At 34.5% G+C, this 18,433-nt stretch overlaps 2 protein-coding genes across 3 annotated transcripts; one reads left to right on the plus strand and one right to left on the minus strand.

Moving 5' to 3' along the window:
- Positions 1-404: 404 nt before the first annotated feature.
- LOC105156021 (putative xyloglucan endotransglucosylase/hydrolase protein 30) lies at positions 405-3,929 on the minus strand. Its single transcript, XM_011072042.3, has 4 exons — positions 3,573-3,929; positions 3,336-3,436; positions 1,498-1,706; positions 405-1,247 (listed from the first exon to the last, which is right to left on the minus strand). Exons 1-4 carry the CDS (start codon positions 3,790-3,792, stop codon positions 716-718), a joined length of 1,062 nt encoding a protein of 353 aa, XP_011070344.1. The 5' UTR covers positions 3,793-3,929; the 3' UTR covers positions 405-715.
- Positions 3,930-14,480: 10,551 nt separating this feature from the next.
- LOC105156022 (protein ABIL2) lies at positions 14,481-18,433 on the plus strand. Of its 2 annotated transcripts, none has more exons than XM_011072044.3 (10): positions 14,481-14,983; positions 15,180-15,315; positions 15,386-15,468; positions 15,589-15,739; positions 15,935-16,034; positions 16,143-16,232; positions 16,765-16,825; positions 16,915-17,003; positions 17,788-17,885; positions 18,006-18,433. In XM_011072044.3, exons 2-10 carry the CDS (start codon positions 15,223-15,225, stop codon positions 18,168-18,170), a joined length of 930 nt encoding a protein of 309 aa, XP_011070346.2. In that variant the 5' UTR covers positions 14,481-14,983; positions 15,180-15,222; the 3' UTR covers positions 18,171-18,433. The 2 variants fall into 2 exon arrangements, with proteins under 2 accessions (XP_011070346.2, XP_011070345.2); XM_011072043.3 differs by having other exon boundaries at positions 14,482-14,884.

Here is an 18,433-nt window from a genome sequence, read left to right on the forward strand (position 1 = left end):
TCTTTGTTAATTTTGTGAAATTTACACTTTGCCATATATGACTATCTTTTTTGTTAATTTTTCTGCCGAAAAATATCACATTATGTGTAAAAAATATCACATCACATAATCCTAATTAAATATCACATTTACATTGCATGTGATATTTTTTCGACAAAAAATTTAGTGAAAAAAAACAGTTATAAATTTCAAAATGCAAAATTTCGTAAAGTTGATATGGAAAGTTGGCAAAAAAAATTAAAATACCAAAGTGTAGAAACGGTTATAATTGAAAGGGCAAAATATAATTAACCATATAATATATACAATCAACCTACATACAAATAAAATCATACATAAAAATATAAATACATACATATAAAAGAGAAATGATTTGATAATAAACTATGACTTTTATTCCCCCTAAAAAATACACCAAACATATAACAACTATTGTAAATTATTTTAAGTTGTCTCCTACTTTAAATTATTTTCAAAAATAAATTCAAACGTAAGTACTGAACATGTTTGGTTACTACAATAAGCACATACAGGTGATCCTATTTCTATATATACAACATTGTTTAGCTCTCTAATATTTGTCTAAAATTCTTACTGTACACCAAAACACTGAGGAAAATGTGAGTTCCCTGCTAACATGTAATCTTCTCAACATTTCATGTATGAACACACATTATATGTGAGGAAATTTCTTACTACAACATGTAAACACACGTTACATAGCAGCTTGATGTCTCGAAAGATCAACCGCCGCTTTACTCCGACGCTTGGTGCTCCTCCGGCGTTGGCTGCCACCAGCCCTTGTCTTACTCTTGGGACGCCCGCTGCTCGTAAACATCTCCCTTTCGGAAGGCAAAATGACACACTCCGGAGGGGGCACAGGGTACCGTCTCGTATCGTAGCAGTAAGAATAATACATGTGTCTCTGCCGGAACCATCTCATGGATTTGCGGGTCTCGGGGGTGACAGTGCTGTAGTCCTTGGCCATCAATGCAGCAGCAGTATCAGTACAGTTGCTGGATAGAATTTGGTCGACAGGATCGACGATGCAGCCTTCGAGAACCAGGTCTTTGAACTCTGCGATAAACGGTTGGAATCTGTAGTTCACTTTCCTTTTTCCGCCACTCGTTGCCCAAGATGAAGCGTCCCAGATGGTGGCGTAAACGGACATTGGCTTCGACGGATAGTCCCCTCTCATGGCTGCATTGCGCACTACTTCTCGTATCGGAATCTCGTCCACGTAGAATCTGAGTTAATACAGAAAATGAAAATGCATGAACAATTAATATACATATATATAATCTGATTTTGGATAATGAGACTGATTTATTTGTGCTGTATATTGTTGGAGAGGGTCTTTTCATGTATGGTTACGAGATTAAAAGTGAAAATTCCGTAACTATGAAATCAAGAGTGGAAAGTCTTTATGTCAAAATACAATTTTTCCTTTTAAGTATATCTATAAAGAGAAATGCAATTAATTAAGTAAAAGGTTACATGATGTTTGTTGGGGTCCAAAGAATGCTGTAGCGATGAGAGTCCTTGCTTGGATCAAACCACATTCTGTACCTCTCCTCTCTCCCACGAGAAACGCTACCGTTGCCATACATGTTCGTCTGGAACCTCCACGCCTTCCCAGGAACATTTCCCAAGAATTCTATGTCCAACTCGTCGTGGTTCTTTTCAAATGTATCCACATTTGATGTCTGCATGCGTACATAAACATTTTTGGTTACGAATTATACTGAATACTCCATCACTACAAAAAATATATAATTTTTTGCTATAGTATAAGATACCAAGATATAAAAATTTTGGTAGTTCAACATCGTTAACCACTGTTAACCAAAATCAATGAGAAAACTTACATTTTTATTATGATTAATCATATTTGTCGTGATTTTAGTTATAACCAAAATATTTATAATAATTTTAGTTATGACTAATATTTTGTTCTCACTATAAGAAATAATGGCTAGTGACCGCAGCAGATGATTAATTTGTGTTTGTCATAGTTATAGCAAATAATTATATTTCTTTCGGGATCAAAGTAACTAAAAATTGTACTATTGAGTACATTTATATTCATAGATAAGACAAAGTTTAAGAAAAAAAGCAATTTACCTCCTGTGTTAAGAAAAAATTATCCCCTGTGAAAAGTAAAACAGCAACTTATATTATAAAAAATAGAGCAAAATACCTCCTAGATCCACTACCCCCATGTGCATCTGGACATAATTTTTATCAATAAAATATTATTTTTTATATATGTATATTAAATATTATATATTTAGTTATATAAATAGTATATATATTTAAATTTTTTCTCTTTCTTCTTCAGCGGACTGTCATTGGGCTACCGCTGTCGCCGCTTGCCGCCACCATCTCCCTCCCCTCGCGCCTCTGTTGCCACCTTGTCCCCCTTCCTCCGCCCTCCTGCCGCGCCCAGATCCGTCATCGCCCGCTCCCTCCCCCTTCCTCCTCTCCTGTCGCCACACCCTTCTTCCTCGGGGTAAATTGCATTTTACCCCAAATTTTAATCTTCTTTTTCATTTTTAAGTATATTTATGCAATTCGTAGGAGCTCCAATAGAGTCATCAACGTTTGAATCACCAACTAATTTCTAACTATTAAAATAGGAAGAATGTGACTTTCGTTTTGTAAGAAAAGGGGTTGGTGTTTTCAGTGTTTTGTTTTATAAATTCAAATAGGTAATATCAAATGACGATAATAGAAAACTTTTTTGCAAAAACTCTATGTGATATTACAAATGAGTAAACTATTATTTTACAAGAAAAAATTTGACAGTGGTTTTTAAAATGCAGCAATTTACTCCCTTGTATTTTTTAAAATGAAGCAATTTATCTCCTTACATAAGGAAGTAAATTACTTTACTTAAAAAAATATAAGGAAAAAATTGCAATAATATCACATGGAGGTAAATTACATTAAATCCAGCAAAAAAGGAAGACTAATGTCATTTCTCACTAGAATTGACAATTCGGTTGGAAAATAACCGTAAAATAGGTTTCAAATTTGACATGCACATGACATTTTTCGGTCAAATTGACAATTTCTGACGACAAATGTTGTCAATGCTTTGCCCGTTTTTCAAAAAAATTATTGTTCTTACTTGCCAAATTAAATATCGGGTGGATCAAAAGTGTCGCTGCTCCATATTTGTTGGGCGAAAATCACAATTTTCTCACTAAAAATAAAAATGATTAATGTGATAATTAGAATGAAAAGTAAAAAGGGAAAAGGGTCGTGTACTCTATGTTATAATTAGGTCCCCAAAAATTCCATGAATTTCAGGAATACTTATATATACTCACGTAGAATGCGACGACAATGCCAGCAGTGTATTTGGATGGCATCTTGATGCTGGCGCTGAAGAAACCATAGTTGTAATAATCAGATGAGATAATGCCTGAGCCTGAACAAAGCATACGCATGATCCAGCAGCGTTGGGAATGAATAGTCAGAAATCAAAGAGAGAATTTAGTCTTCTCAATGTTGAGACAACGTATGATTGTGTGCTTATATATTACATGCATGCATTCGCATATTACCTGATAAACGGTTGAGGAGAAGGCTGACGGTCCTGTCGTCGGGAGATCGCCGGATGTTGAATTTGCTGAAGAGAGGAGAATAGGATTCCCCGAACGTGAGGGTGGTGACATTGAATGCTTTGGCTGGTCGGAAGGTGGTGGTGATGCTAATGCTGCTGATGATCCATAGAAACAAGAGGAGAGAGAGGGAGGGTAGGCTTCTTTCTAGGGGAGAATGCATTACATGTTCTATTTTCTTTTCCTTTGTTAATTTCTCTTGTTTTTTTACCTTTTTTTGTCCAAAATTTGGTGTTTCTCTCTCCTCCAGATTTTCTCTCTCATCCTTTGATGATATAGGATTCCACAAATAAAAGGGACATCTAACATTAGGGGAAGAGAGGAACACAGGAATTCAAAGTTTTATTGACTTTATACAATTTGAATATGGTCAATTTATATATTTTGTCTTCATTGATTGAGTAGTAGTGCTTACGAGTAACATTATTGTTATAACTATAATCTACGATGACATAACATATATATATACACACACGTGTATTTTAGGGGAAATGTCATAACATATTTAACAGTTAAAACATGCATTTTCCAATAGGCAAAAATTGAAATATGTTTTTCATCATGTAAGTATGGAACGTGGCGTTTTAAGGTCATGTCGTTACAAGGTGTCAAATTTAAACTAACAACTTGTTAATTTCACGTATTTGAGGACGGGACCCATTGGAGACCTTTAATTTCGATAGAATTGTCTGGTGTGGCAAAATAGGAAATCAAAACCCCTTTCATTGCAAGAATAAAATGTCCATAGGAAAATTTCACATAATAAGCGATAAGACCAACTCAACCCAGAAACACTCAACTACCCAGCCAACTAGCTACAAACCTTTACAGGCTCCGAGTCCTCGACACCAGCCAGATACGACGAGCTTGACTAACCACTGCAACAATCTTTTTAAGCTTATTATAAAGCAGGCATAAAGTGGTGAGCTCCACAACATTAATGAGCAATCTCTTGGGAGTATGTAGAGCCTTAAGAGCCATCTCTAGACATCTAAGAGGAGTGTTTAGAGTCCCCAAAAAATATGAGAATTGGACGGGCAACATAAAGCCAGGGTGGCCTACGTTGGGCAAGAAAGCGGCCGAGAGGTTCTGTTTGACGCGCAAGGTTACCCGCAGGCTACGGGATATCAGGGGCAACATCTATCACTCGAATGGGTGATCGAGGCAAACACTCCAATACTTCGTGAACCAACTGTGGCATGCACTATTGGATTCTAGCCATGCACAAGGATCGTTGGCTAAGATGAATGATCGTGGGGCGATGCCGCACTGTAGGCAAATTGTGAAACCACCCTGAAAGACAAGAAGGCATGTTGGGCATGCGTGTGGGATTAATGCAAGATGTTAGCATATTGAATGGGCCTCGGACTTTTAATGATATCTTACTTGGGCGGGGCATAGAAGACCGTCGTGCGTCGAAAATGCACCGAGTGAGCATTGAACATGAGACAGGTGTTGCGGACACATGCGGAGCACTGTAATGCCAAGGCAAAGAAAGGATGCTCCTCGCTAGGTTCGAGATTGTGGTGAGACTCATGGAGGCAGACTAGCTAGCTGGGGCTGGCAGCGAGAATGCACAAAGGCGTACGTGCTAAGAGCCTCAACAAACATGGACATTTTGAATAGGCAAGTGCACGGGCATGAGGTCCCACATAGGGAGCATTCAGATGTCATGCTAGTGAGTTTCAGTGTCGAAGACACACGATGGACAGTTGGTAAACTCTGAGGTGTAACTTGAGATGCCGCACGGGCAAAAAATACATTTCGCTGCGAGGCAAAAAAGTTTGCCCGTGACGCCCCGAGAGGTCTACTAGCGCCCAGACTTGGGGAATCCATGGGAACAAAAAGTATATAGGCTTGGCTTCCTCACTAGAAAATATGGACCAAATGAGGTCAACATTCCACCCACCCCCCACCGCCATCAACAAGCCCACATGAGCCCCAACTGCCAACTGAACATGGTGTGATATTGGCATAAAGAGGCTAGGTTATGGAAGGCAACAATTCTCCAGGATTCGAAAATTTGCTCTCATCTTAACCTAAGATCTTGAACTTGCTACTAGCAACTCTCGTGCCTCCATGATTGATTGCTAGGTTTAGGAAGCCTACTGCTAATTGTGGCTTAAGAAAATTAGACTGATGGAAGCATTTATTCCTGAAAACCTGACTAATGAGACAGTCTAATCTCGTAGTTCCTCCATGTTTTCTTAGCTAGCATGGCTCGATTGAACGTTTTTATGCGACGAAAATAGATACCGTATTTGATTTTGCTTCTGCACAAGTGTTTCGAACAAACCTAGTGGATCTTCCATGCTTCACCTTGGTTCCAAAAGAAATTAACCATCATCCCCTCGATATCCCTAATCAACAAATATGAGGGACAAAAGATGCTCATAACATACGATGGGACCGCTTGAAGAACGACCTTAAGGAGAATCAAATTGGTATAGGAGTTTAGCTCACCATGCATCTTCAACATCCCAATAATCTTTAGGCGGTTGAGATATATATATATATATATATATATATAAGGTTAATTACATGGAGATCTCTCTAAAAATATGAAATTATAGTTTCTCCTCAAAAAAAATTGTAATTATACTTACACCCACTTTGAAAATTCACTATTTACACATGACCCTCTTTTGTTAGAATTTAAATAAAAAATGCTGACGTTAGTCAAAAGAATTGCATACACTTCTAATTTTACCCATTATTTAATGATTTCATTTTATAGTTTTGTACTTATGAAGGAAAAAATATAATAATGTTAACCTCACTCCATATATATATTACAGATGCGTTCAAAAAACACACGGGTCCAATGGATATGGACTATGCTCAAAACTTAGGCTGAAGTAAATGTAAATCCTAAAAGGAGGACCTGCAAAAAAGGCATTAGCGCTCCGACGCCCAAGTTAGTATCAAATTTAGGAGAAAATAATCATAACAAATAAAATATAATGAGAAATCATGATATAATAAGCAATTTCGTGAGAGAAATTGTGCTAAGAGTGCAATTCGAATGCTAAAGCAAGAAGAGATAGTGGTTTTCCAAATTCTGGAGGGAGTTCTCGTAGAGGGATTGAAGGTGTACCTGTTGGTGGACTAAAGGTGTCCCTATTGGAAGATTGAAGTAGGCGTCCCTGTGGAGGATTAAAGAAGAGTCCCTATTGAGAAGTGCTGAAATGAGAAATTAAAATAGAAATAAGGGTTTTGTGAGTAAAATGTGATAAAAGCACAATTTGGGAGTTGCAGCAAAATATCAAGACAATTTTCAACTTTTTAAAGGCATGTCTGTTGGGGGGATGATGCTTGTATTTGTAGAGAAAGAGTCCCTCTTCTTAGGGACTCTATTTGTGAGCTTTATTTCTAGAAAAGAAGGCAAAAATTTGGGGATAAGACACGATCTTATCTCCTCCTTAATTTGAGCAGCACGTCTTCAGTTGGGAGAGGACTCCTTTTACATGAGAACTCCTACTTCTGCAATGAATCCTTTCAAGGTCAAGGAATCCAACTTCTTATAGGCGCTTCCCTTTTCCAGGGTTGGGCTTGGAAGGTGGGTTTGAGGTCTGCTAGGCCTTGTACCAAGCCTCCTTATTGGGTCGAACTAGGCTTCCCTCTTGGACTGAGCCTAATAATTTTTCAACGAGCCGTACTTATGATGTAGGCCTCCTAGGATGTTACGGGCGTCTCTTTTCTTTCTTCCTTTTGGATCATTTGGGTCTTTTTAGACCAACTTATTTTTATGCACATCAATTACATTTGTCCCTTTATAAATTCAAAAATATACATGACAAGATTATTTTTTTTTGTTTTTGCTGTCGTCAGCATTTTCCTTCCAAACTCTAGCAGAAGGGGGACAGGTGTAAATTGAGAATTTTTTAGGGGATGTAATTCTAATTCCAAAACTCTTCTAAAACAAAGTATAATTTAATTTTGTTAGAAAAGATCCAAGTATAATTAGCCCGACATATATATATATATAAATAGATATATTCATAACGCAGCTTTCTATTATGGTCTTTCATTTTTCTTATTTCTTTGTTTTATTTTGGTGAAGCACTTGATTTTTGTTTCGGTTTGCTTACTGGAAAAAAGTGCACACATGGGCTTCTGCTGTTTGATTTACATTCTATAAACGGACTACTTGTCATAAATGGGCTACATTGGCTGTTATAAGCTTTTTTGTGCATTGGAAATAGTACATTTCAAATATACTTTTATTTATTTATACAATTAATTAAGGGGACAGAATTATAAAATAATTATTTTTTATATAAAATTAATATAATAACTAATTTACCCCTATATAATACCAATAAACGATAAACAAGTTTGCCATTTTTTCCCCTCCTCTGTCGTCTCTCTCTCTCCTCTCTCTTTCTCTCTCATTATAAAATAAAAAATAATAATAATGATAATTATTATTATAATAAGAATTAACTACCAAAAGATGGTGGGAGAGTGAGGAGTTAGGTAATAAATAAAAAAATAATTAAATATTAAAAATCAAACTGAAAATATGAGATACGAAAAAGATGCTATCACTTAATAATAAAGTATAAATTATGTTTCTCATTCAAATAAAAATTATTTAAATATCAAATAAATTATTATTTTTTAATTCAATAGAAAATAAATTTAAACACATATATTAAATGTGACAATATATAGTGATTGTATTGTTAAAGTGCTCCCCCTAAACTTTTTCTTTCTTTGCTTGCTATCTCTTACCCTAATGCTCACCTGCTCCCACTCTTGAATTCGACTTAGATGACTTCACTTGGACATCTGTTCACAACTCATATTCATCAACAATCAGCCCCAAAATTCACTAAATAAATGTTTTCAAAGCAGCCACAAATTTTATATTTACAATCATAACAAAAAAAAATACAATATTTAATTATAGTTAACTGTACAGGTTAAAAATAAAATAGTCGTAGCAAATAATTATTGATCACAACCACGCAACGGTTTTGACTATGGTATTTATGGGGGTGGTTAAAATATTTGTCATAACACATATTTTTACTTGTGCTCTTAGTTATAGTAAATAATTTTTTCTTAATGGAAAATTTCTATTTTTGCACTGATTTTATTTAATTATGATTAATAAAAATTATTTACCATAATTTTTAATCTATAATATTTAAAACTGTAATCAATAGTTATTTGTTTTTTTTCTAATGTTGATTTAAGAAAGAAAGAAAGAAAGAGTTTGACGACAAACATTTCAAATGACCTTAAAATATTTATTGGGGATCCACCATGGCCTTTTAATTTGGTGTGAAATTATCAGATTATAAATATCAAAATGAGTCAACAGAAATAAACCATTGAAAAAAAAGAGTTAATTACATTTAAACATATAAAATTATACTTTTTTTTAGAACAGTTTTAGAATTATACCTACGCCTTCTCTGAACATTTACTGTTTATATCTGACCCCCTTCGTTAGTGTTTGATCGAAAAACGCTAACGTTAGCATAAATTATATGAATTTTTAATTTTACCTCTTATTTAACATTCTCATATAATAATTTTGTAGTTATAAGAGAAAAAAAAGTAATGATGTTATCCTCACTCCATAATCCACATAGATATATTTCTTTTATCCTTTTATAAGTATAAAAATATACATGGAAACGTTAAATGAGTGCCACAATTAAAAAATTATGTAACTTTTTTTATTAGTATTAGCATTAGCACTTTTTGTCTAAACTCTAACATAAGGGTGTCAAGAGTAAAAAAAAGAATTTTTGGAGGGGTGTAAATGTAATTTTAAAATTTTTTTAAAAAAATATATTTTTATATTTTTAAAAGAATTTAAGTATAATTAATCCTAAAAACAAATTTTCATTCAAGACTATAATCCACGGATACCTTTATTTTTTTTTTCCCCAAAAGTCATATGTGCCTAGCGGGGGTGTTTGGCGGACCTGTACCTGTTTATTACTCAAAAAAAAAAAATCGTAAGAGAAGAAAGAGAATGTTACGCCCCTTCACTCCCATGCCTTTCTTGGTTGGACCAAGGCGATTTCCGACAAGTCTTTCTTCATTTTTAGAGTAAGAAGCTGGTGTACAATTGAAAAGTAGTAAACAAGGAGTACTTACTCCCTTTATTGTCGGAATTCCTAATCTATTTGCAACTTCAGTGATCAATACAAAAAACAAGGTCTATCCTAGTTAAGAAAATAAAAGAAACACCTTTACCCAATACAGTGCCCACCCTCGTTTGCGTCGGCCGGACCTACCGCTTAGCGCTCTCCGTCAATTCCCAATACTCGACCAGAAGACAATTCTAAAGTGTCACACAAGCTTATTACTGGCGAAGGTAGGGAGCGCCCAATCTGTCAAGTTGGACAACGTCTCGTAGTACTCTCGTAATATCCTCCTGAAACAAAATCTGGTTCAATTATGGGGAAGCGGCGGCCTCCTTTGCAAGAAGATCTGCCGCTCCATTTGCCTCCCGAAAAATATATCGAACAACCGATCCTAATGCATGTTGGAGCTGCGCAATGCGCATGATCAAATGTTGCACCTTCCACTTCCGAGACGCTCGAGACTGTAATAGTTAGAGAACTACAATTGCATCCACCTCAACCATTGTGGGGGCTAAACCGTGTGTCAGAGCAAGCTCCAAACCATGCCAAACAGAAGTAAGCTCTGAAATCACACTAGTGGTTGTGCCCAAAGCGAACTGGTATGCAAGTTGCACCTGTCCAACCGCATCCCAAATAATGCTTGCTACTCTTGTTAGCGCGGAGTTCCCGAGCGAGGACCTGTTCGAGTTAAGTTTGAACCAAGCCAGAAAGAGGGTACTCCAATGCACCACTCTAGGGACCCAAGGAAGCCCGGTGCAAAATCACCCTTCCACTGTGTGCTCGTCAAGATCCGTGCTGCATATAGTGTGCGGAAATAGTGCTAAACCTCAAATATAATACTAATGATCGTAAATTATACCTCACGATATTTTGCAGCATTTCGCTGCGTCCATGTAAACCACAGGATGAGAAAATAATCCACGTATACTTCATTACTAAAATTTCAGTAATAGCGGTTGAAATGTGTTTATCAGTCTAATATAGCTGATATGTCCTATTAAATAAAATTCAACTGCCTGATGTAGAATTTTGAGCTACCCAATTAATTGCAATCATTCCTTTTTAATTGACATTTTATTTGTCCTCTTCAATTGAAAAAACAAAACCCAAAAAAATTCCATTCCGGCTGCTATTTCTAATTTTTTAAGCAATGAATTATTATTAAATAAAATAATTTAATTATAATTATTTTTGTCAAATATTAATACATAACAAAGTAATTATAATAAGTGTACTCTCATTAATAATATTAGATAAATAAAACACAAACAAAATTTACTATTATAATAGCCAACACCTACTATACAGTAGAATAGCATCCCACACACATAATGGGGTTCGAACCCATGACCTATAATATGCTATTTATGTACCAAATATTATTTAGTTTGTTGCCAACATTTAATAGTTTTGTTGTCGAAACTAACAAGAATGAGCTAGCAATTAGAACACACGGGTTTATGTGACACACGATAATTAATTTTAAATTTTAAAAAATTATTATTATTTTTAAAATATATATTTAATTAAATAAATAAATAATATTAAAATAATAGAAAAAAGTTATGAAAAAATATTAAAAATAAGTGAGAGAATAAAAAAAATCATAGTAGTTGAGAAGACTGAGAAATGAAAAATTAATAACGTATTAAAAATAAAAAAATGATAGGCCAAAAAAAATTAAACACCCAATTATGGACACTAAAAATTAACGACAGGTATATAGATATGAACATACAAGAATAAATTAAATTTTTGGTCTCATAAGTGAACCTTCTTTTAATTTTGTCCAATTACAACTCAGGTAGGAAGTTTTTGGGGAGCTCGAAAAAAAAAAATGGTTGTGGCCTTCCCAAGCAAAAAAACCACATCCATTTCTTTATTTCAAACACCCGAAAAACCTCCTACCTAAGTTGTCGGTATGAGATTCTCAAACTTGCAACCCTTCCACAGTGACAAGAAATTTCTCCCTTTTGCAGCCATGTTTACACTTTTTTCCTACTAAATGGAACATAGAAGAAAACGAATCTGCTATTTATACTGGAGGAAGAAGAATTAAGCCTTTCCCACCAAATTTTCATTTATTCGAATATTTTCTCTCTAAATTTGCACCCAACTAAAGAAAAAGTATCTGACTTTAACTATTTAATGATGTTCCTCTTGCGTCCCGAAATTGGGAAAAAAATATACATATAAGATGTAATATATATGAATCATCTACACTACAGATAGAACCAAGATTGAAAACAAATCTACTTGCGGACAAAAAATTGCAATTTACCCAACATAGAACAAGTGCATATATAAGTAAGCTTAGATAAGACGTCATAATGGATTGGTGCAATGATGCACACTGGTTATCATTGACCCTTGTAATCTTTGGTTGTTTCTGCCGCATCTCTATCAATATCTCCATTTCAATTATTGGGTAGCTGCCTCATCCAATACCATAATTCACATGCACAACAGCTCTTTTCTTTCTTTGTTTCTAGTGATGCTCTCACATGTAAAGTAGTCATTGTCACTTTTCTTTGTCTGGAGCACAAGTTTATAAAATTTTAAGGTTAATTGCATTTAGTCCCTTTAAAATGTAAAATTATATTTTTTTAAAAAAATATTGAAATTATACTTACATCCCTTTTAAAAATTCTCTGTTTACATCTAATCCCTTCTCGTTAGAGTTTGAAAGAAAAATATTCACGTTAACGGAAAGAAAATTACATAAATTTTTAATTTTTTACGCCTCATTTAATAAATACGATTAGACATCTATAATACACCAATAACCGAGATAGAATATCAATGAGAAGAGATTGATCAGGCAAATTTCTAAAACACTACAGTTCTTAATATTATGATAAAAAGAACTGATTGGAAATAACTCAAGTCGGATACTTAAAAGCTCTCTCAAGATTTAAGAGAGATCCAAATGGTAGTTCAAGACTATAGATATAGGTTAATCTAAATACCTATGAAAATAGAACTCTTGAACAAAAGATGGACGAGATCTCTCCCTTGCTGGTGTGCTACATGAATTTCGATGGATTATAGACGTTTCACCGTATTTGTTGTTATTTATTGCTGAATGAGCCAAGTATATATGAACCATCTTTTGCAGTAGTATGGTTGAAAGAAGTTTGTAAAACTAAGGGCTTAGAATACCTGATGGCAAGACAGTTAAACCTAGCTATGAAGTTTATTGAGACTTAAATTTATTTAGAATCGAATTTGATTAAAAGCATGTGATATGACCATTGAGTTTTTATCAGAAATGGCAAAATGAATGCTATTTGGGCTTAAGGACCAAAAAACCTCTACTATTTTGAAAGATAAAGGATTCAAATCGCTACATCAAAAATTAGAGAACCAAAATTGTTAATCCCTTAAATATATAAGATTAAAATTACAATAAAAAATTATTCTATATGTCATCAAACTCACCGAATATCGTAATTTAAGTGCCGATATGCCTGATGATGTGGAATTTTTCGACCAATCTACCAATTTTAAAATTACAACACCAAAATATAAATTTTAATTTGAATATACGAAAACTGCCAACCCCTAACTTATCGGACTAAAAATACATTTTCTCTTTGTATAGTTTTTCTATCTTTCTTTCTCTTGTGTTTTTCTGGATGTTTAAAATATGAATTTTATTATTTTTGCTTTACAAATTGATGGCCAAAGTATACTCTTTGTTCTAAAATCAAGTTGAACCCATTGGTAAATTAATAAAAATATTTGAGTTTTCTTCCTCAAATTCACGTTGAAAAGTTTGGGATTAAAATAAGAACTAACCATGAAAATAAAATTAATTAGCTTTTGCGCATGAGGTGACATGAATTGTCATCAATTCAAAGGGTTAATTACTTCAATTTTCATAAAAATAGGTAGATTAATTAATCGGTAGAAAAATGATTTTGTTCGATAATCAGTAGAAAAATGATTTGATTATGATTTTATTAACTGAAATACTTAATTTGAACTGTTTTTATTTTGATTTCTATTCACTAATATTATTTTGAGATTATGTATTTACTTTCGTCCAATTGAATTGTATATTTATTTTATGTCTACTTTATTTTTTTTCTTTTAACTTAATTAATTGGTATAGAATATATTAATAGGGTATATTACAACCACCTCCCTTAAAATTTGGAATAATTATGAATACTTTTTTATGGTATGTAAAATTATAAATACTCTGATTTTAATGTTCTTCCAATAATATTCTCATCCAATTTTGTAGTAAACCATCCAAGATGTCCTTCTCAATTATGAATTTTAATTTGATATACTTTTATAAAATATTTTATGAATTAATATTTTCAATAGATTATTTATTTTACCCAACCTAATTTTTTTTTATATTTTTTCATATATGTTTTTCTAAAAAAAAATCAAAGATGAAGTAATAATATTTACCTCACCGTCTAAGAACTACATAATTATTTTTCATTTGAGTGGTGTATTTATAATTTTTTAAACAAGAAAATAATATTCCTAATTATACCAAATTTCAGATAGCTGTAATTTATGCTATATTATTATTATGTATGTATACATAAATATATGTATATATATTATGAATCAAGTCACCTAACTTTTTAAATTAGGCCAATTAATAGAATCAATGAGCAATAAATTATGGGATGAAATTGCGGATCCGAATTATATTGGCTTCAAATGTTATATAGAAGGGTCATGCTACTCAAAAAGTAATGAATTAAATCTTGAATTTTCGAAAATCCACTGTGAGAAATGCATTTAAAACCGTGTTCCTGGGCTGATGAATTTGTCCCAAACTAATCATATGCTCTCTCTGCTATTACAACTCTTTTTTCGTGTTTATTAGTCTGTGCCTGTGACTTTTTTGCCTCTCATGACGAACGCCTCAAGATTCTTGCAACCCCACAGCCCTGTCTAGTCCATGCCATTGTCTCCATACCTGTTGCTCATTCATCTCTTCTTCCTTTTCAGTTTCCACAGGCCATATAGCTGCTTTAAATCAAGTTCAGTAGCCCACCTCCGTTTTGATTCCTGCAGGCTGCATCAGCCCTTTGTCTTTTGCCGTTTAAAGACTTGTGTGTGTATAATTTGCCTTGATGATATCAACTTGTTGTAGCTGTGCCCAATAATCAGGTCTCTGCACTTCTCTCACATCATTTATAGCTTCTTTTTTCCCTGCAAAGTTCATTAAATTACTATGGAAAAAGTTAGTCCTTCTAGGGTGCTGAAATGGTGAGTAAATATGGTATTGATGTGTTCTTTGAAGAGATCTTACTTTCTTTTATATTGATGTTTTCCTCAGTTGTGTTTGTTGATTAGGTAGTTTTCAGAATTTCAAATAAATTTTCTGGTTGATGTTCCATTACTCCCTTTTTCTTTAATTATTTTGTGGGTATGGGCTGTTGATTCAAAGTGGTTTTGGTTTCAGAACTGCCCAAATAGAGAATAGGAGTAGTAATTCTTGAACAAGAATGGGGAGTGATACAATTACTCCCTCTCAGAAGGCTTCAAACTATGATGAAATCTTCATGCAAAACAGCTTGCACTTTGCAGATAGCTTGAAGGTGCTACTCTATTTCCCATTGTATCTTCTTGTTTTTGGTACTTCATAAACATATGCCTTTGGTTTTTTAGGATTTGAAGAATCTGAGGAAACAGCTTTATTCAGCAGCAGAGTATTTTGAGTCATCCTATGGCAAGAATGACCACAAACAACTGTATGAAACTCTGGTCATTGATCCTGTTTGTGGGTTTTTTTTTTTCTTAAGTGAGTTTTCTGTGGTCTTGCGTTTCTAAATCGTATTGGTTCTGCATTTCATAATCATGTGTTGTTGCAGTGTGATAGAGTCGTCGAAAGATTATGTCGCTAAAGCTCTTGTAAGTACAGTGGACCATTTGGGATCCGTGGCTGATAAACTCAACAGATTCCTGGATGAAAAAGCTAATGAACTCTCTGCAACAAAGATTAGATTTTCTTGCATTGAACAGGTAGCAATCATAAACCAGTGTGCTCTGATGTTAGAACAAGTAGATGTTTAGATTTGAGGGGAAGCTCGAAAGAGCCTGTTTTGGACTTCCAACGCTGTTTTCTTTTTAACTCGTCAATAACTTGAGAGACAAACTTAGATATGGCCTTTATAATGTCGAAAAACACTGGATATAAACAAAAATTTCATGCTGTAGAGATTAAAGACGTCCCATCGGTTTATCGACTTGAGAGGCATAACGCAACATTCATTGATGATAGAAACTCCCAAGCACCATAAGCGGTACATTGTTCCAGGCAATTATGCTCTTTCCTCCTCCTTTTCTATTTTCTACAATCATCAGAAGTATTATTCTGAAGTAATATCTGAATTCAGCTGCTTACTGGGAACGTTTCTTCTTCCAGGTGCTGACACTTTTCAGTTTGTTAAAACAAAGTTAATGTACAGAAATTGCATCTCATGTCCGCAGTATGACATGCACCCAACTAAGAAAGGTAAAACGAAGCTACAATTCTTTATGTCCCCCTAAATTCTTGTGTGATTAACATTCATGGATATCTTCTACGTTCTTATATTTGTTACTGTGAATATATCATTTTATGCCTAGTGTAGTGTTAGACTAGGTGATCGTTTGGTGCACCGGAGTTGAAAATCCAGTAAAATTTCAGACCAGAAAACTCAAACCCTATTCTTTTAACAGAATCCCTTCTCTAAGTTCTGCACTGTCTACAGTAACTTCCAAAACTGATAAACCAGTAGACCGACTCTAGGAGCTTCTGTTCATGTGATGGGAACACAAGGATGTGTGTTTATTCCTTCTAAATTTTTATCCCCAAGGGGTATTTTCATCTTCAAGTAAATGTGGATAAATTCAGTTTTTCAGCATCATGAATAAAAGAAATGTATAATTTGCTTGAATGAAGTTGAACACATGAGTATTATATATCAAATTGACACGTTAAACTAAGTACTAGATATCTAATTCCTAACTTGACACTGACAGTAAACTAACTTATTCTTCTGCAGATAATCCATTTGCTAAAGCTTTTCAACCAGCAAGAGTAATGTCAACACCACCATTGTCACGGTACATGCTGAATGAGAAAAAAATGCATTCTGATCTTTGCCTCAGCGCTATCACATGAATCTACCTTAATACGTGACTTGCTAATGCAGAAAGGGACAATCAAGGATTTCTTCAAGTGAATCATCTCCAAATCCTCCCAACTTTTCTTTCACAAGGGTCACATCTAACAAAGAAGCAAGTTAGTATGTAGTGCATATTGTCTAATTTTCAAATGTAAATACTCAATTTAACGATTCTTACTCTAACATGAAGAGGGTGGTAACTCAGGTATAATTTTGAGAAATTGTTTTTGAATCACTTGTTTTGATTAGCACATCTACTCTTTTTTCTCTTTGTTTCATAGATCTACAGTGTTGTCATACTTCACACACCTAGTATCTCACTCACTGCAGTCTATTCATGTTCATATGCAATAGCAGAGATATAAATATCCACCATGCACCAAACATTGTGGTCTAGTGGTCTAGAATCTAATGTCATCACACCAAATGTTGTGGTCCAATGGTTTAAGATAGCTTGTTGTCACATTTGTGGTGTAGTGGTTTAGGAATTAAAACTGTCACACCAAATGTTTCGTAGGGCTAACCATACGTCATTACTTATATCTGTTGATTCCCACATTTTTAACCTTTGGTTCTTGGTGATTGCCGGTCAGCTATAGAGACTCTAGGCACTGTATGATCCTTGCTAGCGGGTTTGTAGGGTGTTACCCCTGTTTTCCCATTCTATAACCAAACAGGGGAAAAAGAGTGATACATACCCCATGTATAGATTGGGTTAACTTCTGTTTTATTGCAAGCATTCTGTTATATTCTATATTCCTACATACATAGGATTCTTTTGCGAAGTTGAGATATCAATAAAACTTCAAACAAGCTGAGACCAACGATTCCTTTAACAATTGTACTCAAGCAGAATAGTCAGGTTCATTTTTCACATTAAAAGTTCGTCCATCTGAACAGGGATGCGCTCAGTTTCACCGCTGCGTTTCCCCCTCATGAGGTCAGGATCAGTTGCTAATAGATCAGTCTCTCCCAGCCCCGCTGACAGTAAACAACGGGTACGCAACGGTGCTCAACATTATTACTTTTCAGTGATTATTAAGAAAGAAACAGAGCAACTGCTCTTGTTACCATTCATTGATTCGAATACTAATATAAGAAACTTCTCCTTCCAATAGCTACAGAGCCCATCAGAGCCTCGGAGAGCAATCTCAGTGTTCACAAGACCTGGGATGACAAACAGGGAAAGAGAGATTCAATCTTATACCAAAAGAAGTAAGCATATGTTCAAAGCCTTGCTCAGCGTTCATCGTTCAAGAAACGAAATTGAACGAAGCAGATGATCATTCAGGGATGATCTACGGGCCGTGAACAAGAATCCTAGTGAAGTTCATAGGAGGGAGATAGAGATTTGTTCAGGTTTCTCCTTCAGCAGTTGTCTTCTGATAGATGTGCATCATAAAATGTTGCTTGTCCTGTAGATAGGCTATGTTCCTAGTGGTTGGATTGAAGAAGTTAAATCCATTTTCTGGTGTAGCTACTTGGTAGTTGATAATATTACTGCTTTTGCTACAGAATTAAGTCAATTATTTGATTCTTACACTAA

This window comes from Sesamum indicum, linkage group LG2, assembly GCF_026168435.1.
Source record: "Sesamum indicum cultivar Baizhima isolate 11 linkage group LG2, ASM2616843v1, whole genome shotgun sequence".
NCBI lineage: Eukaryota > Viridiplantae > Streptophyta > Magnoliopsida > Lamiales > Pedaliaceae > Sesamum > Sesamum indicum.